Genomic DNA, 23,312 nt, shown 5'->3' with positions numbered 1-23,312 from the left:
TGAGGTAAAAAATTTTCTTCCCAGCTGTTGCTGTGGATACGAGGTCCCAGAGACCATCCCCAAACAATTCCTCACCCTTATAAGGCTCTATGTGCCTTTTAAAGTCAGCATCACCTGTCCAGTGTCGGGTCTCTAATACCCTCCTGACAGAATGGACATTGCATTAATTCTGGATGCCAGCCGGCAAAATATCCCTCTGTGCATCCCTCATATATAAGACGACGTCTTTAATATGCTCTTATGTTCGCAAAATAGAATCCCTGTTTGACAGGGTCACAGACCACGCTGCAGCAACACTATCTGCAGGTCTCAGTCTAGTACCTGAGTGTGTAAATACAGACTTCAGGATAGCCTCCTGCTTTTTATCAGCAGGTACCTTCAAAGTGGCCGTATCCTAAGACGGCAGTGCCACCTTTTTTTGACAAACGTGTGAGCGCCTTATCCACCCTAGGGGATATCTCCCAGCGTAACTTATCCTCTGGCGGGAAAGGGTACGCCATCAGTAACTTTTTAGAAATTACCAGTTTCTTATCGGGGGAACCCACGCTTTTTCACACTCCATTCACTCATTTGATGGGGGAACAAAACACTGCCTGCTTTTTCTCCCCAAACATAAAACCCTTTTTTAGTGGTACTTGGGTTAATGTCAGAAATGTGTAACACATTTTTTATTGCCGGGATCATGTAACGGATGTTCCTAGTGGATTGTGTATATGTCTCAACCTCGTCGACACTGGAGTCAGACTCCGTGTCGACAACTGTGTCTGCCATCTGAGGGAGCGGGCGTTTTTGAGCCCCTGATGGCCTTTGAGACGCCTGGGCAGGTGCGGGCTGAGAAGCCGGCTGTCCCACAGCTGTTACGTCATCCAGCCTTTTATGTAAGGAGTTGACACTGTCGGTTTATACCTTCCACCTATCCATCCACTCTGGTGTCGGCCCCACAGGGGGCGACATCACATTTATCGGCATCTGCTCTGCCACCACATAAGCCTCCTCATCAAACGTGTCGACACAGCCGTACCGACACACCGCACACACACAGGGAATGCTCTGACTGAGGACAGAACCCCACACAGCCCTTTGGGGAGACAGAGAGAGAGTATGCCAGCACACACCAGAGCGCTATATAATTTAGGGATTAACACTATATTGAGTGAATTTTTCCCAATAGCTGCTTGTATATACAATATTGCGCCTAAATTTAGTGCCCCCCCTCTCTTTTTAACCCTTTGAGCCTGCAAACTACAGGGGAGAGCCTGGGGAGCTGTCTTCCAGCTGCACTGTGAAGAGAAAATGGCGCCAGTGTGCTGAGGGAGATAGCTCCGCCCCTTTTTCGCAGACTTTTCTCCCGCTTTTTTATGGATTCTGGCAGGGGTATTTATCACATATATAGCCTCTGGGGCTATATATTGCGATATATTTGCCAGCCAAGGTGTTTTTATTGCTGCTCAGGGCGCCCCCCCCAGCGCCCTGCACCCTCAGTGACCGGAGTGTGAAGTGTGTATGAGGAGCAATGGCGCACAGCTGCAGTGCTGTGCGCTACCTTGGTGAAGACTGATGTCTTCTGCCGCCGATTTTCCGGACCTCTTCTTGCTTCTGGCTCTGTAAGGGGGACGGCGGCGCGGCTCCGGGAACGAACACCAAGGACGGGTCCTGCGGTCGATCCCTCTGGAGCTAATGGTGTCCAGTAGCCTAAGAAGCCCAAGCTAGCTGCAAGCAGGTAGGTTCGCTTCTTCTCCCCTTAGTACCTCGATGCAGTGAGCCTGTTGCCAGCAGGTCTCACTGTAAAATAAAAAACCTAAAATAAACTTTCTTTCTAGGAGCTCAGGAGAGCCCCTAGTGTGCATCCAGCTCGGCCGGGCACAGAAATCTAACTGAGGTCTGGAGGAGGGGCATAGTGGGAGGAGCCAGTGCACACCAGATAGTACCTAATCTTTCTTTTAGAGTGCCCAGTCTCCTGCGGAGCCCGTCTATTCCCCATGGTCCTTACAGAGTTCCCAGCATCCACTAGGACGTCAGAGAAACTAATTTCATTACTTTCTAATGAACTCACACACGCGTTCATTCGGGAAACAGCACCACTGAGATATGTGAAGCATTACAAAGGCAACAGCAAATGGATAAATTGGGACGCAGCCGGTTACAGAACTCCAGTACTTAATCATGGAGCAGAATTACAATGCAACGATCTTGTTGATGGTCAGCTTACAAGCCTGTAGAATCAGTGGACAAATGTGTTCTCTCACCTGTGCACAGCTCCATGACAAGCCACAGATGGTTGCTGGTCTCATACCACTCATAAAAAGTCACCACATTTTTGTGTTTAATAATGTGAGTCAAGCGGACCTAGGGGAAAAAGACATCATGAAATAGTATTCATAAAATGGAATGTCTATATGCAGTCAGTTGTACCACAATACTAATGTAGAAACATAGGGGCCAATACAATTGAACACAAATTGAATTGCGCTGAGAGAGGTCCCGACGCTATTCAATTCTGCACGCTGTTTAGTTAGATTACTGGATTTCTGCTCGCACCCAGCCTGGGTTGTGAGCAGAAATCCAGCAAAACTAGTGCCGCAATGCTGTATTGTGCCCTAGCACGGCGCAAACAGCATTGCGGCGGGGCACTTATGTCAGAGAATGCCAATTCTTGCATTTAAACACCTGTTTAAAGCGCGAGTACGGACAGTCACCGAGAAAGCAGCACTTTGAAATGAATAGCGCCGGAACCTCATCTCTGACGCTATTCAATTCACAATCAATTGAATCGACCCCATAGAATTTGACAGCAGATAATAACCTCTTTGGCCCATCTAGTCTGCCCCCCTTATAACCCCTTCTCCTACATCCTATAGGCTACTCCCCTATTTTAGCTATTATTCCCCCTTCTCTTAAGTTAGTTTTTCAGTTTGTTTCTGATACATTGTATGAGTATTTTTAGCTAAGTAAATATTTTTTCCCCCACTAGTATAAATAGTTCTGACCAAAATTAACGATCAACGATAACACATTATCAATGCTACTGTACTTTGCATATAAATAACAAATCTTAACAAACAGCAAAATAATGTCTGTTACTCATTTTAATTATATACGTTTTTGTGGAAAATGCTCAAAAGAGAGTCTAAAGTTGTCATTGTAGTGTATAGCGCATTGAGCGGGGTAATTCATAAATGGATGATATGGTCTTCAACCTCAATCTACATTAATGCCAGCCAGTCATGAACTAAACAACTATTTGTCCCATTAATCTCATCAGATCGGATCTGATGTCATAATGTGAAGAACAAAACACGTTACATGGTGAAAATCTGTTGCACATCTAGAGAATTTAAAATTAATATTAATTTGTAAGACATGACATAGTAATGTAATGAGTAACTTTTTACATAGACACATAAAACAGTATATATGTATACATCTATCGGTGACATGCGGTGAGGTGAGGCAGAGCCTCTCCTGTCATACTACTGTATATGTCAGAGTTTTGACTATATAAATTATATGAAAAATACAAAGGATATATTATAAATATCTTCTTTGTATTATTCTAATCATTTTTATAGGTAAAACTCTGAAGTAAAAAGTCTATGACAGGTAATACAGCGCCTCCCCTGCCTGTGGTTAATGCCCACATGTACCCTTGGGATCATATAGTGTGTTTAAATCTGGCTCTTGTACTAAGTAGTTCCTCATCAGCCATTTCCCTCACAGCAAGTTGCTATAATTTGCTGCGATGGCATGCCAGGCTATGACTATTTGCAGCTGTTGATCACTGCATTAAGTACTAATAGTCACAGCCCGCATCGCAGCAAGACGAACATGGCTACGTCTGTATTGTGCGTGTGTACAGTACAAAATAATTATACAAAACAAATTTACATTAGATTATTTTTTAATTGATTTTTTCTCCATTATTTTTATAATTTTATCTAACATTTTTCTAATTTTCATCTTTATTTTTAATTTTAATTTTAGTTTTGCTTTTATATTAATTTTATATTTTATTTTTTGTGTGTACATGTAGGAAGGGAGCATGACAACTATTTTTTCTGTGTCTCTTGTTCCTCCAATTTACGTTCATACATGAACAGTCTTTCATCTTTCTACATATCTTCTCCCATTTGCTCTCGCGATTTGACCTCTTCTCCATACCCATTTCGTATTCGCCGCACCATCCACATTTCCATATGTTAGTGTATGGTTAGTGTACTCAACTTGATTTCTACTATCTGTGGGGATCCGTCACAACTGAGGGCTGGTGTTGGTAGCGGGAAGCCTCAGTTGTAGGGGCTGACGGGTATCTGAACTTATGAGGTGAGATGGGACTCCTAGACATGCGCAGGGGATGCAGTACCAAAGCCCGAAGGCGTGACCATGACAGCTGGAGGTAACTTTAAGGTTTTTATTAAATAATAAAAAAGTCATAGAAGGTGCAACAAAACAATAACCGTCAAAAGAAAGTCTCTGAGTTCCTACTGGTTTGAGACCAGTAACTAGGGGTTGACTTAAAGTGCTTTATGATGCTAGAGATCGTAGGTAAAGCATTTAAGCGACTCTAGGGATCGTAGGTAAAGCATTTAAGTGATGCTAGGGATCATAGAAATAGCACTTGACTGTAATAGCGGATTCTTGAAAACAGTGAGAGCAAAGTACCGCTGGAGAAAAGCTGCTGGAAGCCGAGGCATACACTCTGCCCACGCAGGATGTTATAGCAAGAGAGTCAGGCTGTACCGCAGAGTGTAACCACAGGGAAGTCTCTAGTGAAGCTGAAGACTGGAATCACTGGGAAGACAATTGAAGCACTGACCATTTCCTGGGTGCTGGGACAGGATATTTATACCTGCTGGAGAGCAGGCATTGGCTAACAATTACACACAGGCACCAGCAACGCTGCAGATTGGTGAGAAGAGTGACATGTGATTTCATCCAACATGGCTGCGCCCATGACAGAGTTTGAAGGGGAAAGATGATCTGAAGAACCATGTGCCAAAAACCAATGGCGGCGGGGACCGCAGCAGCAGAAGACTCCAGGCTCTCCCACACACGCACAGCGGCCACAGGGATGGCGGCGACCGCGGCGCACAGAGGACGCCACACTGAGCTTCCATGCGGCAAGATCACAGGCGCGGCGGTGACGGCACCGGCAGGACTGAGAGCGCCATACTAAAGATAAGTGAAAACGCTGAGAAGGCCGCTGAGCCAGTGCTGCGGGTAACACCAAATGAAATGTGAAACAAAACATAGTTATGACCCGGCCATGGCACGCTGAGCCAATCTCAGGAGACACCTAACTGGTAGAAAATGGCGTCCAGTTACCCGGATCGTGACAGCACACACCCCCTCCCCACCCCCCTTTAGGAGTGGCCCCAGGGCACTTCTTAAGTTTCCGAGGAAATCTGGCATGGAAATTCCGGACCAATTTAGGAGCATGGACATCTGATGCATTCGTCCAGGAACGTTCCTCAGGACCATAGCCCTTCCAATCAGATATTTAAGATGACCATATCTGAGGCGTGAATCCAGGATCTTGGCGACCTCATACTCAACACCACGTTGAGTCTTGACTTTGGGAGCAGAGGGAAGCGCTGAATGAAAGCGATTTAGAACCAATGGTTTAAGGAGTGAAACATGGAATGTCTTAGGAACTATCAGAAATGGAGGTAGCTGAAGCTTGTAAGCCACTGGGTGTATGACTTGTTTAATCAGGAAAGGTCCGATATAGCGGGGAGCGAACTTCATGCTTAGGACCCTCAATCTTAGATTCTTTGTAGACAGCCAAACACGATCACCAACTTTAAGGGCAGGAATTGCCCTACGCTTCTTATCCGCAAGTCTCCTGTACCTGGAGGATGCTTTCAAAAGAGCTGCTCGAACATTCTTCCAGTTATTTGAAAACTGCCGAAGCGTGACATCAGCTGCAGGCACCGATGTTATTAGAAGCGGTTGGAACTCTGGAACTTTTGGTTGAAACCCATAGTTGGTTTAGAATGGCGTGGAGGAAGATGAAGAATGGTACGGATTGTTGTGGCAGAATTCAGCCCATGGGAGGAGTTGAACCCAATCATCTTGGGAAGAGGATACATAGATGCGGAGGAAGGCCTCCAAGTCCTGATTCACCCTCTCAGTTTGCCCACTGGTTTGAGGGTGATAGGCTGTAAAGAATTTCAACTTGACTTGGAGAGCCTGGCAAAGACTTTGCCAGAACTTGGCCACAAACTAAACACTTCTGTCGGAAACTATCTCCTCAGGAAGACCGTGTAATCTGAAGATCTCTTGAATGAAAACTTGTGCCAACTTGGAAGCTGACGGAAGACCGGTGAGCGGAATGAAATGAGCCATCTTGGTGAACCGGTCAACTACCACCCAGATGGTGTTGAATTTATTACACATAGGTAGATCCGTGACGAAATCCATAGATAAATTAGTCCACGGATAACGGAACCAGTTGCCCAATGGGTGACTGGCGAGGCACTTTGTGTTGAGCACATTTTGGGCATGACGCAACAAACTCAGTAATGTCCTTCTTCAGGGTCGGCCACCAGTATGATCTGGAAACAAATTGTAAGGTCTTCTGAATGCCTGCGTGTCCGGCGAAGCGAGAGGAATGTGCCCAATGCAAGAGCTTCCTTCTGAGAGCCGGCTTTACGAAACTTTTCCCCGATGGGGGCATAGAGTCCATCCTCACTGCGGAGAACGCCACTGGATAAATAATATAATGCTTGTCAGTAGAATCAGACTCATTTTCTTGCTCCCAAGAGCGGGAAAGGGCATCAGCCTTACGATTCTGTGACCCAGGACAAAACAGAAGTTTGAAGTCAAATCTGGAGAAAAAGAGTGCCCACCTGGCTTGATGAGGGTTGAGACATTGAGCGTTTTTTTTAAATACAAAAGATTTTTGTGATCCGTCAGAATGGTGATGTATGAGAAGCGCCTTCTAACAAATATCTCCACTCCTCCAGTGCAAGTTTGACAGCCAAAAGTTCTTGATCACCAATGGCATAGTTAGGCTCGGCCGGAGAAAACTTCAGAGAGAAAAAACCACAGGGTGGCTCTTTGAGACAGGACTGCACCCACTCCGACAGTAGAGGCATCCACCTCCAGGGTAAAGGGTGAGCTAGTATCTGGCTGTTTTAATAACAGAGCAGAGACAAATCTTTGTTTCAACAGATGAAAGGCTTGGGTAGCTTCTTCTGACCATTTGGAGGGATTGGCACCCTTTTTGGTAAGACACTGGAAGCACTTTAGACAGACAAGTCTCAGAACAGGAGGGACCCCATGCCAGAACATGGGTAGTACTCCAGTCAATTTGAGGATTGTGAAGACGGAGCCATGGGAGGCCCAGGACCACGGGATGAGTGGCCTTTGGAATTACTAGGAAATAAATTAGTTCTGAATGCAAGGCTCCCACCTTCAGATGGATAGGTAGAGTCTTGGACATAACCACTGCATCGGAAATCCTACTACCGTCCACGGCAGTCAAGGATATGGGAGATAAGTCTCTCAGTGGGTAGGGACCACTGCTTTACATACTTCTCAGTCATAAAGTTTCCGGCCACCCCGGAATCCAACAAGGCAATAAGATTCCTGGTATGCTGAGCCACTTGAAGTGAGACTGAGAGATTGCAAACACTTAAAGATGGAGAGAAGTTCGTTACTCCTATCCGGACTTCTCCTTGGCGGGCTAGGACTTGGAGTTTTCCCGGACACTCAGGACAAGCGTTGATGACATGGGAAGATGCAGCACAATATAGGCAGAGGCGTTTAGATAAGCATCTTCTACGCTCTGCTGGGGATAAACGAGAGTCACCTATCTGCATGGGTTCCTCCCTAGGCGGAGATGGCAGACGAGGAATGGAAGCAATAAAAGTCTTAGGAAATGTGGATCTTCCTCGCTCAACTGCCGTTTCATGGAACCGCAGATCGACTTTAGTCCAGAGAGATATGAGCTTGTTTAATGTTAGAGGTAAGTCTCTGGTAGCGAGCTCATCCTTGATTCGTCAGGATAAGCCACCCCAGAAGGCTGCGTAAAGAGCGTCATCATTCCAGGAAAGTTCTGAAGCCAGAATTTGAAACTGAACTAAATACTCGCCGACGGTTCGCGTCCCCTGACGTAGCCTGAGGATTTCAGAAGAGGCAGATATCACACGAACTGGCTCATCGAAGATGCGTCTAAATGTTGCCACGAAGTCAGAATAGGATGACAGAGTATCTGATCTTTCCCATAAAGATGATGCTCAGTGAGGGCGGAGCCACTGAGAAGGGAGATGATATAAGCAACTTTAGTGCAGTCTGTAGGAAAACTGCCAGGTTGCAACTCAAAGTGGATCTCGCACTGGTTTAGGAAACGCCTACAGGCTTTTGGGGATCCGTCATATTTAGCAGGTGTCGGCAAGTGGAGACGTGGAGCAAAAATGGGTATAGTGGGTGGGGATACCACCGTAGGTACTGCAGTCGGCACACTGGACGCTCCAGACCTACGGAGGGTCGCTTGAATTTCATCCAGCCAGGGGGAGGGGTCCTGGAGACAGCGAATCACATGGCCCAGTGCAGCCTCCCAGCTGTTCAAGGTGGGTTGCTTGTTCTTGCCTTGGCCTGGTCGCTTGGACTTGATCTCCGACCGGATCCATTAGGCCAGTGCTTACTGTCACAACTGAGGGCTGGTGTTGGTAGCGGGAAGCCTAAGTTGTAGGAGCTGACGGGTATCTGAACTTATGAGGTGAGATGGGACTCCTAGACATGCGCAGGGGCTGCAGTACCAAAGCCCGAAGGCGTGACCATGACAGCTGGAGGTAACTTTAAGGTTTTTATTAAATAATAAAAGTCATAGAAGGTGCAACAAAACAATAACCGTCAAAGAAAGTCTCTGAGTTCCTACTGGTTTGAAACCAATAACTAGGGGTTGACTTAAAGTGCTTTCTCTAACGTCCTAGTGGATGCTGGGGACTCCGTAAGGACAATGGGAATAGATGGGCTCCGCAGGAGACAGGGCACTTTAAGAAAGAATTTGGATACTGGTGTGCTCTGGCTCCTCCTTCTATGTCCCTCCTCCAGACCTCAGTTTGAATCTGTGCCCGGACGAGCTGGGTGCTGTTTAGTGAGCTCTCCTGAGCTTGCTGTAAGAAAGTATTTTGTTAGTTTTTTTTATTTTCAGGGAGATCTGCTGGCAACAGACTCCCTGCAGCGTGGGACTGAGGGGAGAGAAGCAGCCCTACTCTCTAAAGATAGGTCCTGCTTCTTAGGCTACTGGACACCATTAGCTCCAGAGGGATCGTACACAGGATCTCACCCTTTGTCGTCCGATCCTGGAGCCGCGCCGCCGTCCCCCTCGCAGAGCCGGAAGACAGAAGCCGGGTAAAAGAAGCAAGAAGACTTCAAAATCGGCGGCAGAAGAACACTAAACCCACATACTCCGGTCACTGTAGGAAGCAGGGCGTAGGGGAGGGGGGGCCTGGGCAGCAATTAGGACCTCTTGGCAAAAGTTGGGCATATATACAGTTGGGCACTGTATATATGCATGAGCCCCCGCCATAATTTTACACAGAAACGCGAAACAGAAGCCCACCGCTGAGGGGGCGGGGCTTCTTCCTCAGCACTCACCAGCGCCATTTTCTCTCCACAGCTCCGCTGAGAGGAAGCTCCCCAGGCTCTCCCCTGCAGATTCACGGTAGAAGAGGGTAAAAAGAGAGGGGGGGGCACATAAATTAGGCACAAAAACATTATATACAGCAGCTAACTGGGTTAACACTAAGTTACTGTGTGATCCCTGGGACATATAGCGCTGGGGTGTGTGCTGGCATACTCTCTCTCTGTCTCTCCAAAGGGCCTTGTGGGGGAACTGTCTTCAAAAAGAGCATCCCCTGTGTGTGTGGTGTATCGGTACGCTTGTGTCGACATGTTTGACGAGGAAGGCTATGTGGAAGCAGAGCAGGAGCAAATGAATGAGGTGTCTCAGCCGACGGCGCCGACACCTGATTGGATGGATATGTGGAAGGTTTTAAATGATAATGTTAATTCCTTGCATAAAAGGTTGGATAAAGCTGAAACCTTAGGACAGTCGGGGGCTCAGCCCATGCCTGATCCTATGTCGCAGAGGCCGTCAGGGTCTCAGAAGCGCCCACTATCCCAAATTGTTGACACAGATACCGACACGGATTCTGACTCCAGTGTCGACTATGATGATGCAAAGTTACAGCCTAAATTGGCTAAAGCTATACGTCATATGATTATAGCAATGAAGGAGGTGTTGCACATCACAGAGGAAACCCCAGTCCCTGACAAGAGGGTTCATATGTATGGGGAAAAAAGGCAGGTGGTGACCTTTCCCCCTTCACACGAGCTAAATGAATTATGTGAAAAAGCTTGGGAATCTCCAGATAAAAAACTGCAGATTTGCAAACGGATGCTTATGGCGTATCCTTTCCCGCCAACGGACAGGCTACGCTGGGAATCTTCCCCTAGGGTGGACAAAGCTCTAACACGCTTATCCAAGAAGGTGGCCCTACCGTCACAGGATACGGCCACCCTAAAAGATGCTGCGGATAGAAAGCAAGAGGGTACCCTGAAGTCCATTTATACACATTCAGGTACCTTACTAGGGCCGGCAATTGCGTCGGCCTGGGTGTGTAGTGTTGTAGCAGCATGGACGGATACCTTTTCTGAGGATCTGGATACCTTGGACAAGGATACTATATTAATGACCCTGGGGCATATAAAAGACGCTGTCCTGTATATGAGAGATGCTCAAAGAGACATTAGCCTACTGGGCTCTAGAATAAATGCAATGTCGATTTCTGTCAGAAGGGTCCTGTGGACTCGGCAATGGACAGGCGATGCCGACTCAAAAAGGCACATGGAGGTTTTACCTTACAAGGGTGAGGAATTGTTTGGGGAGGGTCTCTCGGACCTGGTCTCCATAGCTACTGCTGGAAAGTCAAATTTGTTGCCATATGTTCCCTCACAACCTAAGAAAGCACCGTATTACCAAATGCAGTCCTTTCGTTCACAAAAAGGCAAGAAAGTCCGAGGTGCGTCCTTTCTTGCCAGAGGCAGGGGCAGAGGAAAGAAGCTGCACAACACAGCTAGTTCCCAGGAACAGAAGTCCTCCCCGGCTTCCACTAAATCCACCGCATGACGCTGGGGTTCCACAGGCGGAGCTAGGCCCGGTGGGGGCGCGTCTCCGAAATTTCAGCCACAAGTGGGTTCACTCCCAGGTGGATCCCTGGGCAATAGAGATTGTGTCTCAGGGATACAAGCTGGAATTCGAGGAGATGCCCCCTCACCGATACCTCAAATCGGCCCTGCCAGCTTCCCCCTTAGAGCGGGAAATAGTGTTAGCTGCAATTCACAAATTGTATCTTCAGCAGGTGGTGGTCAAGGTTCCCCTCCTTCAACAAGGAAAGGGTTATTATTCGACCATGTTTGTGGTACCGAAACCGGACGGTTCGGTCAGACCCATATTGAATTTAAAATCCCTGAACATATACCTGAAAAGATTCAAGTTCAAGATGGAATCGCTCAGAGCGGTCACCGCAAGCCTGGAAGTGGGGGATTTTATGGTGTCTCTGGACATAAAGGATGCATACCTTCATGTCCCCATTTATCCACCTCATCAGGCGTACCTCAGATTTGTGGTACAGGATTGTCATTACCAATTCCAGACGTTGCGGTTTGGTCTCTCCACGGCACAGAGAATATTTACCAAGGTAATGGCGGAAATGATGGTGCTCCTGCGAAGCAGGGGGTCACAATTATCCCATACTTGGACGATCTCCTCATAAAGGCGAGGTCCAGAGAGCAGTTGCTGATCAGCGTAGCGGGAAGTGTTACAACAGCACGGCTGGATTCTAAATATTCCGAAGTCGCAGTTGATTCCTACGACTCGTCTGCCCTTCCTGGGCATGATTCTGGACACAGACCAGAAGAGGGTTTATCTCCCGATGGAGAAGGCTCAGGAGCTCATGACACTGGTCAGAGACCTATTAAAACCAAAACAGGTGTCGGTGCATCACTGCACGCGAGTCCTGGGAAAGATGGTGGCATCATACGAGGCCATTCCCTTCGGCAGGTTCCATGCGAGGACCTTTCAATGGGATCTGTTGGACAAGTGGTCCGGATCACATCTTCAGATGCACCGGCTGATCACCCTATCCCCCAGGGCCAGGGTGTCTCTCCTGTGGTGGCTGCAGAGTGCTTACCTTCTCGAGGGCCGCAGATTTGGCATTCAGGACTGGGTCCTGGTGACCACGGATGCAAGCCTCCGAGGGTGGGGGGCAATCACACAGGGAAGAAATTTCCAAGGTCTGCGGTCAAGTCAGGAGACTTGCCTTCACATCAATATCCTGGAACTAAGGGCCATATACAACGCCCTACGTCAAGCGGAGACCCTGCTTCGCGACCAATCAGTTCTGATTCAGTAAGACAACATCACCGCAGTGGCTCATGTAAACCGCCAAGGCGGCACAAGGAGCAGGGTGGCGATGGCGGAAGCCACCAGAATTCTTCGCTGGGCGGAGAATCACGTAAGCGCACTGTCAGCAGTGTTCATTCCGGGAGTGGACAACTGGGAAGCAGACTTCCTCAGCAGGCACGAGCTCCGCCCGGGAGAGTGGGGACTTCATCCAGAAGTCTTCACGCAGATTGCAAGTCGGGGGGAACTGCCACAGGTGGACATGATGGCATCCCGCCTCAACAAAAAGCTACAGAGGTATTGCGCCAGGTCAAGAGACCCTCAGGCGATAGCTGTAGACGCACTAGTCACACCGTGGGTGTTCCAGTCGGTTTATGTATTTCCTCCTCTTCCTCTCATACCCAAGGTGCTGAGAATCATAAGAAAAAGAGGAGTGAGAACAATACTCATTGTTCCGGATTGGCCAAGAAGGACTTGGTATCCAGATCTGCAAGAAATGCTCACAGAGGACCCATGGCCTCCGCCTCTAAGACAGGACTTGTTGCAACAGGGGCCCTGTCTGTTCCAAGACTTACCGCGGCTGCGTTTGACGGCATGGCGGTTGAACGCCGGATCCTAGCAGAAAAAGGCATTCCGGATTAAGTTATTCCTACGCTGATAAAGGCTAGAAAGGACGTGACGGCTAAACATTATCACCGTATATGGCGAAAATATGTTGCTTGGTGTGAGGCCAGGAATGCCCCCACGGAGGAATTCCAGCTGGGCCGTTTCCTTCACTTCCTACAGGCGGGAGTGACTTTGGGCCAAAAATTGGGTTCCATTAAGGTCCAGATTTCGGCCCTGTCTATTTTCTTTCAAAAAGAACTGGCTTCTCTGCCTGAAGTGCAGACGTTTGTAAAGGGAGTGCTGCATATTCAGCCCCCTTTTGTGCCTCCAGTGGCACCTTGGGATCTGAACGTGGTGTTGAGTTTCCTGAAGTCACACTGGTTTGAACCACTTAAAACCGTGGAGTTAAAATATCTCACGTGGAAGGTGGTCATGCTATTAGCCTTGGCTTCGGCTAGGCGTGTGTCAGAATTAGCGGCTTTATCACATAAAAGCCCCTATCTGGTTTTCCATATGGACAGAGCAGAATTGAGGACCCGTCCACAATTTCTGCCTAAGGTGGTGTCATCTTTTCATATGAACCAACCTATTGTGGTACCTGTGGCTACTCGTGACTTGGAGGATTCCGAGTTACTAGATGTGGTCAGGGCTTTGAAGGAAGGTTTATGTAGCCAGAACGGCTAGAGTCAGGAAAACTGAGTCGCTGTTTATCCTGTATGCATCCAACAAGCTGGGTGCTCCTGCTTCAAAGCAGACTATTGCTCGCTGGATCTGTAACACGATTCAGCAGGCTCATTCTGCGGCAGGATTGCCGCTGCCAAAATCAGTTAAAGCCCACTCCACAAGGAAGGTGGGCTCTTCTTGGGCGGCTGCCCGAGGGGTCTCGGCATTACAGCTTTGCCGAGCAGCTACTTGGTCTGGTTCAAACACTTTTGCAAAGTTCTGCAAGTTTGATACCCTGGCTGATGAGGACCTATTGTTTGTTCAATCGGTGCTGCAGAGTCATCCGCACTCTCCCGCCCGTTTGGGAGCTTTGGTATAATCCCCATGGTCCTTACGGAGTCCCCAGCATCCACTAGGACGTTAGAGAAAATAAGATTTTACTTACCGGTAAATCTATTTCTCGTAGTCCGTAGTGGTTGCTGGGCGCCCGTCCCAAGTGCGGACTTCTTCTGCAATACTTGTATATAGTTATTGCTTGCATAAGGGTTATGTTATAGTGCATCAGGGTTGATCTGATGCTCTGTTGTTGTTCATACTGTTAACTGGGTAAGTTTATCACAAGTTATACGGTGTGATTAGTGTGGCTGGTATGAGTCTTGCCCTGGATTCCAAAATCCTTTCCTTGTACTGTCAGCTCTTCCGGGCACAGTTTCTCTAACTGAGGTCTGGAGGAGGGACATAGAGGGAGGAGCCAGAGCACACCAGTATTTAAATTCTTTCTTAAAGTGCCCTGTCTCCTGCGGAGCCCGTCTATTCCCATAGTCCTTACGGAGTCCCCAGCATCCACTACGGACTACGAGAAATAGATTTACCGGTAAGTAAAATCTTATTTTATGATGCTAGAGATCGTAGGTAAAGCATTTAAGCGACTCTAGGGATCGTAGGTAAAGCATTTAAGTGATGCTAGGGATCATAGAAATAGCACTTGACTGTAATAGCGGATTCTTGAAAACAGTGAGAGGAAAGTACCGCTGGAGAAAAGCTGCTGGAAGCCGAGGCATACACTCTGCCCACGCAGGATGTAATAGCAAGAGAGTCAGGCTGTACCGCAGAGTGTAACCACAGAGAAGTCTCTAGTGAAGCTGAAGACTGGAATCACTGGGAAGACAACTGAAGCACTGACCATTTCCTGGGTGCTGGGACAGGATATTTATACCTGCTGGAGAGCAGGCATTGGCTAACAAATACACACAGGCACCAGCAGCGCTGCAGATTGGTGAGAAGAGTGACATGTGATTTCATCCAACATGGCTGCGCCCGTGACAGAGTTTGAAGGGGAAAGATGATCTGAAGAACCATGTGCCAAACAGCAATGGTGGCGGTGATCGCAGCAGCAGAAGACTCCAGGCTCTCCCACACACGCACAGCAGCCACAGGGATGGCGGCGGCCGCGGCACACAGAGGATGCCACACTGAGCTTCCATGCGGCAAGATCACAGGCGCGGCGGTGACGGTCATAGCGGGACTGAGAGCGCCATACTAAAGATAAGTGAAAACGCTGAGAAGGCCGCTGAGGCAGTGCTGCGTGTAACACCAAATGAAATGTGAAACAAAACATAGTTATGACCCAGCCCTGGCACGCTGAGCCAATCTCAGGAGACACCTAACTGGTAGAAAACGGCGTTTAGTTACCCGGATTGTGACAATTTGGTGTCTCTGTCAATTTATAATCACGTCCTCAGTATGTCTTTTGGTCTCACTTTCTTGGATTATGGATCCATCGGACTACCATACTGATATACACACTTGGGTTTCCATTCAACAGTCTGTCCATACTGGGGATATGTACCCATATACTTTGGACTTTTCTTGTCTTTATAGTACATGACTTTCTCCATTTTCTTCACTTATACTGGCTTAATATGAGCCCAGCACCTTTTGTGTATCTATTATCTGCCGCCGAGTAGCAGTAGATTTCTGCCTATACGTAATACATATACACACACATATTTTTACATTTGGACACATACATTTTTTTTCAGCTCTTATTTTTTCAGATTTTTATCATTTTTTTTCAGATGTTTAATGCTATGTTATTTTTTTATTTATTTCTCATTTGTGTACAGTTGGGGCAGATTACCGCTCTATGCATGTTGTACCTGTGCATTTTTTCCAGTACTTATCTCATGTCTTTTTCCTTCCTCTCTATTCTACCTCTTGCTTTCTCCTTTTCCTTATTGATCTTAGTAAATTTACTCTTCACACATGATGTAGTCAAGCCGCATTCTGGCTGCTATACCTAATATTCTCTGAGCTAATTTACCCTTATGCTATGTCAGCACCCGGGCTCCTAATATACCTTATTTTTTTCTAATAGCAGCAGTTCATGCACTATTTACATCTGTTAAAGACTGCATAGTTGTACTTACCCAATTTGTAATCTCTGCTCTTTTACTTTTGTCTATGCAAAGTATTGCAACAAAATTGATTGTGCCTTTTCTTCTACCCTTGTATACAACTGACTTGCTTCCCTTTCCAACTTCGTCATAAAGTATGTAGTTCTCCATTCTCCAACTGGATTGATCAATATAAGAAACACTGTATTTATCACCTGCAAAATTCCAACCAAAAGGCAAATTATTTCAGTTTCACTATAAAAACGCCCCCTCATTCTGGCGACTACAGATCAGCGCCCATTTTATAGGGCAGTATACAAAACCCAATGTGAAAGTTGGTAAACGAAGTAGACGTTACCATACACGGTTACTGTACAAGAGACACATGCTTGGCATACAAAGCAGACCTTCAGTTCTGGTGGCTAGTGTCAATAGCTGACTTCAAAGGTGGTAGCTAGAAACAATGGTCTCCAGGCCGGAATTGATTTACACAATGCTCTACTGGTTTCAATTATTTTCTAAAAAATAACAGATTCTCCTAGAACCTTATGTAGAAGCTAATAATAATAATAAATCTATTATAACTATATATGTAAAGGCGGGTACACACTAGGCGGTTTAAATGCTGTTGGTGAACGACTATACTGTTGAAAGATATAGCGTTCAACGATATAGTGCGTACGGAAACACAAGGTTTTTTCCCCAGCGCACAGAACAGATTTCTGCAATCCTGACGAAGCCTTTTTCAGGTGAAACGCGTAGATCGCAGATAACATCGATCCCGAGCAACGCTGTGTAGCGCTATTGGCAGCGTGCACGGGATCTCCGCCGGCGGACTCCGGACCCCGTTCATCAGTGCGGAGGATTACACAGCCAGGGTGCCCTCCCGTGTGCAGGACATTTATTGGACGTCCCTTAAGGTATTTTCCAACTGGAAAAGATATCTCAATAGTGCAATACCAGTGACTGTTTACATGCACTTGATTGTGACTGGGAAGATCAACCACGCCTGGTGCTCTATAATTTAACTAAGAGGGTGTACATATAAGGATTACTCCTGGAAAGCACACCAGTAGTGACAAAATCAATTTCTATAGAGAGAGTAATACCCCTTTCACATCGCAGCTTGTATCCGGTAATTTGCCGTTTTTACTGGCTTCCTAAACGGTTCGAGCTGCGATGTGAAAGGGTCACCTTCAATTTACCGTTTACAAAATACCGGTATTTTGAAACGGTAAAAAAGCAGGGTCCTACCCGTTTCAGACCCGTTTAATTGTGCAGTGTGAAAGGGTCTGAAACGGTATTTGCAAGCCCCAGAAGGTGATAATCTGTCTCCATGTGTGATCTCACCAGGCAGAAGCAGGAAATAAACATATAAAATGACAACCACTGTTTTGTATGGGTGAAACGGGTTCAGTGTGAAAGGTACCAAAACGGTAATGAAATGGTAATATACTGGTTACAACATGCGATGTGAAGGGGGTTTAACTGCTCAGACCCGTTTTAAGAACCGTTTCAAAAGCAGGTTTTGCGATGTGAAAGCAGCATAAGCCGCTGATTAGCGCGTCTCTTCTATTAGAATTATTTAGATTTAACTTGTATACTGGAGACCACTCAAGTACTGTGGGGCATAGTAATCATTTTATATTTAGCCATTGATTTTTTACCCCCAATTATATGTTCTATGTTTGTTCTTGTCATGTTTTTGTTTACCGGTAATAGGTAGTCACATGTATAATTTTTTAATGTGGTTTTTAAACTGAAAACTCAACCATCCTTTGAATTTTTTCAAGAATTTTTTTTCAATAAAATAGATTAAAAAAGAATTGTGAATACGAAACAAATTTATTGCATTGAGTGTTTCGGTAATTGCCATATTCTGTTCTGTGCGCTGGGGAAAAAAACTTGTGTTTCCGTGCTTCTAATTTGGTGGAGCAGGGTAGTAGCTCCACTCCCTTCAGCAGCACCGACAGAAATAACTTTTTTCTTTTCTGTAAGCGCAGTACCACAATCTTTTCTGTGTGTGGATATAGTGCGTACAAACTGAACGTTATTGTTCAAGAAAAAATAAGAATTTACTTACCGATAATTCTATTTCTCATAGTCCGTAGTGGATGCTGGGAACTCCGTAAGGACCATGCTGGGAACTCCGTAAGGACCATGGGGATTAGCGGCTCCGCAGGAGACTGGGCACAAAAGTAAAAGCTTTAGGACTACCTGGTGTGCACTGGCTCCTCCCCCTATGACCCTCCTCCAAGCCTCAGTTAGGATACTGTGCCCGGACGAGCGTACACAATAAGGAAGGATTTTGAATCCCGGGTAAGACTCATACCAGCCACACCAATCACACCGTACAACCTGTGATCTGAACCCAGTTAACAGCATGATAACAGAGGAGCCTCTGAAAGATGGCTCACAACAATAATAACCCGATTTTTGTAACTATGTACAAGTATTGCAGACAATCCGCACTTGGGATGGGCGCCCAGCATCCACTACGGACTATGAGAAATAGAATTATCGGTAAGTAAATTCTTATTTTCTCTGACGTCCTAGTGGATGCTGGGAACTCCGTAAGGACCATGGGGATTATACCAAAGCTCCCAAACGGGCGGGAGAGTGCGGATGACTCTGCAGCACCGAATGAGAGAACTCCAGGTCCTCCTCAGCCAGGGTATCAAATTTGTAGAATGTAGCAAACGTGTTTGCCCCTGACCAAGTAGCTGCTCGGCAAAGTTGTAAAGCCGAGACCCCTCGGGCAGCCGCCCAAGATGAGCCCACCTTCCTTGTGGAATGGGCTTTTACAGATTTTGGCTGTGGCAGGCCTGCCACAGAATGTGCAAGCTGAATTGTACTACAAATCCAACGAGCAATAGTCTGCTTAGAAGCAGGAGCACCCAGCTTGTTGGGTGCATACAGGATAAACAGCGAGTCAGATTTCCTGACTCCAGCCGTCCTGGAAACATATATTTTCAGGGCCCTGACTACGTCCAGCAACTTGGAGTCCTCCAAGTCCCTAGTAGCCGCAGGCACCACAATAGGCTGGTTCAAGTGAAATGCTGAAACCACCTTAGGGAGAAATTGAGGACGAGTCCTCAATTCTGCCCTGTCCGTATGAAAAATTAGGTAAGGGCTTTTATAGGATAAAGCCGCCAATTCTGAGACACGCCTGGCTGAAGCCAGGGCTAACAACATTACCACTTTCCAAGTGAGATATTTTAAGTCCACAGTGTAGAGTGGTTCAAACCAATGTGATTTTAGGAACCCCAAAACTACATTGAGATCCCAAGGTGCCACTGGAGGCACAAAAGGAGGCTGTATATGCAGTACCCCCTTGACAAACGTCTGAACTTCAGGAACTGAAGCCAGTTCTTTCTGGAAGAAAATCGACAGGGCCGAAATTTGAACCTTAATGGACCCTAATTTTAGGCCCATAGACAGTTCTGTTTGCAGGAAATGTAGGAAACGACCCAGTTGAAATTCCTCTGCAGGGGCCTTCCTGGCCTCGCCCCACGCAACATATTTACGCCAAATACGGTGATAATGCTGCACGGTTACATCCTTCCTGGCTTTGATCAGGGTAGGGATGACTTCATCCGGAATGCCTTTTTCCTTCAGGATCCGGCGTTCAACCGCCATGCCGTCAAACGCAGCCGCGGTAAGTCTTGGAACAGACAGGGTCCCTGCTGAAGCAGGTCCTTTCTTAGAGGTAGAGGCCACGGGTCCTCTGTGAGCATCTCTTGAAGTTCCGGGTACCAAGTCCTTCTTGGCCAATCCGGAGCCACGAGTATAGTCCTTACTCCTCTCCTTCTTATGATCCTCAGTACCTTGGGTATGAGAGGCAGAGGAGGGAACACATACACTGACTGGTACACCCACGGTGTTACCAGAGCGTCCACAGCTATTGCCTGAGGGTCCCTTGACCTGGCGCAATACCTGTCCAGTTTTTTGTTGAGGCGGGACGCCATCATGTCCACCTTTGGTTTTTCCCAACGGTTCACAATCATGTGGAAGACTTCTGGGTGAAGTCCCCACTCCCCCGGATGGAGGTCGTGTCTGCTGAGGAAGTCTGCTTCCCAGTTGTCCACTCCCGGAATGAACACTGCTGACAGTGCTATCACATGATTTTCCGCCCAGCGAAGAATCCTTGCAACTTCTGTCATTGCCCTCCTGCTTCTTGTGCCGCCCTGTCTGTTTACGTGGGCGACTGCCGTGATGTTGTCTGACTGGATGAGCACCGGCTGACCTTGAAGCAGAGGTCTTGCTAGGCTTAGAGCATTGTAGATGGCCCTTAGCTCCAGGATATTTATGTGAAGTGATGTCTCCAGGCTTGACCACAAGCCCTGTAAATTTCGTCCCTGTGTGACTGCTCCCCAGCCTCTCAGGCTGGCATCCGTGGTCACCAGGACCCAGTCCTGAATGCCGAATCTGCGGCCCTCTAGAAGATGAGCACTCTGCAACCACCACAGGAGAGACACCCTTGTCCTTGGTGACAAGATTATCCGTTGATGCATCTGAAGATGCGACCCGGACCATTTGTCTAGCAGATCCCACTGGAAGGTTCTTGCGTGGAATCTGCCGAATGGGATTGCTTCGTAAGAAGCCACCATCTTTCCCAGGACCCCTGTGCATTGATGCACTGAGACTTGGCCTGGTTTTAGGAGATTTCTGACTAGTTCGGATAACTCCCTGGCTTTCTCCTCCGGGAGAAACACCTTTTTCTGGACTGTGTCCAGGATCATCCCTAGGAATAGGAGTCGGGGTCAGCTGAGATTTTGGAATATTGAGAATCCAACCGTGCTGGCGCAGCACTATCTGAGATAGTGCTAACCCGACTTCCAACTGTTCCCTGGATCTTGCCCTTATCAGGAGATCGTCCAAGTAAGGGATAACTAAAACTCCCTTCCTTCGAAGGAGTATCATCATTTCGGCCATTACCTTGGTAAAGACCCGGGGTGCCGTGGACAATCCAAACGGCAGCGTCTGAAACTGATAGTGACAGTTCTGTACCACAAACCTGAGGTACCCTTGGTGAGAAGGGTAAATTGGGACATGTAGGTAAGCATCTTTGATGTCCAGAGACACCATATAGTCCCCGTCTTCCAGGTTTGCAATCACTGCTCTGAGTGACTCCATCTTGAATTTGAACCTTTGTATGTAAGTGTTCAAGGATTTTAGGTTTAAAATTGGTCTCACCGAGCCGTCCGGCTTCGGTACCACAAATAGTGTGGAATAGTACCCCTTTCCCTGTTGTAGGAGGGGTACCTTGATTATCACCTGCTGGGAATACAGCTTGTGAATGGCTTCCATTACTGCCTCCCTGTCTGAGGGAGACGTCGGTAAAGCAGACTTTAGAAAACGGCGAGGGGGAGACGTCTCGAATTCCAATTTGTACCCCTGAGATACCACTTGAAGGATCCAGGGGTCCACTTGCGAGTGGGCCCACTGCGCACTGAACTTCTTGAGACGGGCCCCCACCGTGCCTGAGTCCGCTTGTAAAGCCCCAGCGTCATGCTGAGGACTTTGCGGAGGCGGGAGAGGGCTTTTGTTCCTGGGAACTGGCTGTTTGTTGCAGCCTTTTTCCTCTCCCTCTGCCACGGGGCAGAAATGAGGCGCCTTTTGCCCGCTTGCCCTTATGGGGCCGAAAGGACTGCGCCTGATAATACGGCGTCTTCTTAGGTTGAGAAGCTACCTGGGGTAAAAATGTGGATTTTCCAGCAGTTGCCGTGGCTACCAGGTCTGATAGACCTACCCCAAATAACTCCTCCCCCTTATAAGGCAATACTTCCATGTGCCTTTTAGAATCCGCATCACCTGACCACTGCCGCGTCCATAAACCTCTTCTAGCAGAAATGGACAGCGCGCTAACTCTTGATGCCAGTCGGCAAATATCCCTCTGTGCATCACGCATATATAGAAATGCATCCTTCAAATGCTCTATAGTCAGTAATATACTGTCCCTATCTAGGGTATCAATATTTTCAGTCAGGGAATCCGACCACGCCAGCCCCGCACTGCACATCCAGGCTGAGGCGATTGCTGGTCGTAGTATAACACCCGTGTGAAAGTATATACATTTTAGGATATTCTCCAGCTTTCTATCGGCAGGTTCCTTTAGGGCGGCCGTATCAGGAGAGGGTAGTGCTACCTGTTTTGACAAACGTGTGAGCGCTTTATCCACCCTAGGGGGTGTTTCCCAACGTGCCCTATCCTCTGGCGGGAAAGGGTACGATGCCAATAACCTTTTAGGAATTATCAGTTTTTTATCGGGGGAAACCCACGCCTCATCACACACTTCATTTAATTCCTCGGATACAGGAAAAACTACAGGCAGTTTTTTCTCACCAAACATAATACCCTTTTTAGTGGTATTTGTATTATCAGAGATATGCAATACATTTTTAATTGCTTCAATCATGTAACGTGTGGCCCTAGTGGAAGTCACGTTTGTCTCATCATCGTCGACACTGGAGTCAGTATCCGTGTCTGTGTCTGCCCTTTGAGGTAACGGGCGTTTTAAAGCCCCTGATGGCGTTTGAGACCCTTGGACAGGCACCAGCTGAGTAGCCGGCTGTCTCATGTCGTCAACTGTCTGTCGTAACGAGCTGACACTGTCACGCAATTCCTTCCATAAGCTCATCCACTCAGGTGTCGACTCCCCAGGGGGTGACAACTGTATAATAGGCAATTGCTCCGCCTCCATCTCATTTTCCTCCTCAAACATGTCGACACAATCGTACCGACACACCGCACACACACAGGGAATGCTCTGATAGAGGACAGGACCCCACTAGCCCTTTGGGGAGACAGAGGGAGAGTATGCCAGCACACACCAGAGCGCTATATATAGACAGGAATACCACTATAAAATGTGCTTTTCCTTTATAGCTGCTGTAAGTATTAAAACTGCGCCAAATTAGTGCCCCCCCTCTCTTTTTTACCCTTTTCTGTAGTGCAGGACTGCAGGGGAGAGTCAGGGAGATGTCCTTCCAGCGGAGCTGTGATGGAAAATGGCGCCTGTGTGCTGAGGAGATAGGCTCCGCCCCCTTCTCGGCGGCCTTTTCTCCCGCTTTTTTGTAAGTTCTGTCAGGGGTTAAAATACATCCATATAGCCCTGGGGGTTATATGTGGTGTATTTATGCCAGCCAAGGTGTTTTACATTGCTGCTCAGGGCGCCCCCCCCCTAGCGCCCTGCACCCTCAGTGACCGGAGTGTGAAGTGTGCCTGAGTAACAA

At 47.4% G+C, this 23,312-nt stretch overlaps 1 protein-coding gene across 4 annotated transcripts in view; it reads right to left on the bottom strand.

Annotated features, from left to right (window-relative positions):
- Positions 1-23,312, bottom strand: part of ULK4 (unc-51 like kinase 4) — a 1,561,547-nt gene that overhangs the window by 1,535,245 nt on the left and 2,990 nt on the right. For all 4 annotated transcript variants that reach the window (XM_063922404.1, XM_063922401.1, XM_063922403.1 and 1 more), the window contains exons 2-3: positions 16,111-16,292; positions 2,247-2,346 (exon numbers count right to left, since the gene is read on the bottom strand). In XM_063922404.1, coding sequence (XP_063778474.1) covers positions 2,247-2,346; positions 16,111-16,248 — 238 coding nt within the window. In that variant the 5' untranslated portion in view covers positions 16,249-16,292. The remainder of the gene's footprint in view (positions 1-2,246; positions 2,347-16,110; positions 16,293-23,312) is intronic.

This window comes from Pseudophryne corroboree, chromosome 5 (assembly GCF_028390025.1).
Source record: "Pseudophryne corroboree isolate aPseCor3 chromosome 5, aPseCor3.hap2, whole genome shotgun sequence".
NCBI lineage: Eukaryota > Metazoa > Chordata > Amphibia > Anura > Myobatrachidae > Pseudophryne > Pseudophryne corroboree.
This window is presented reverse-complemented; position numbering and strand designations above follow the sequence as displayed.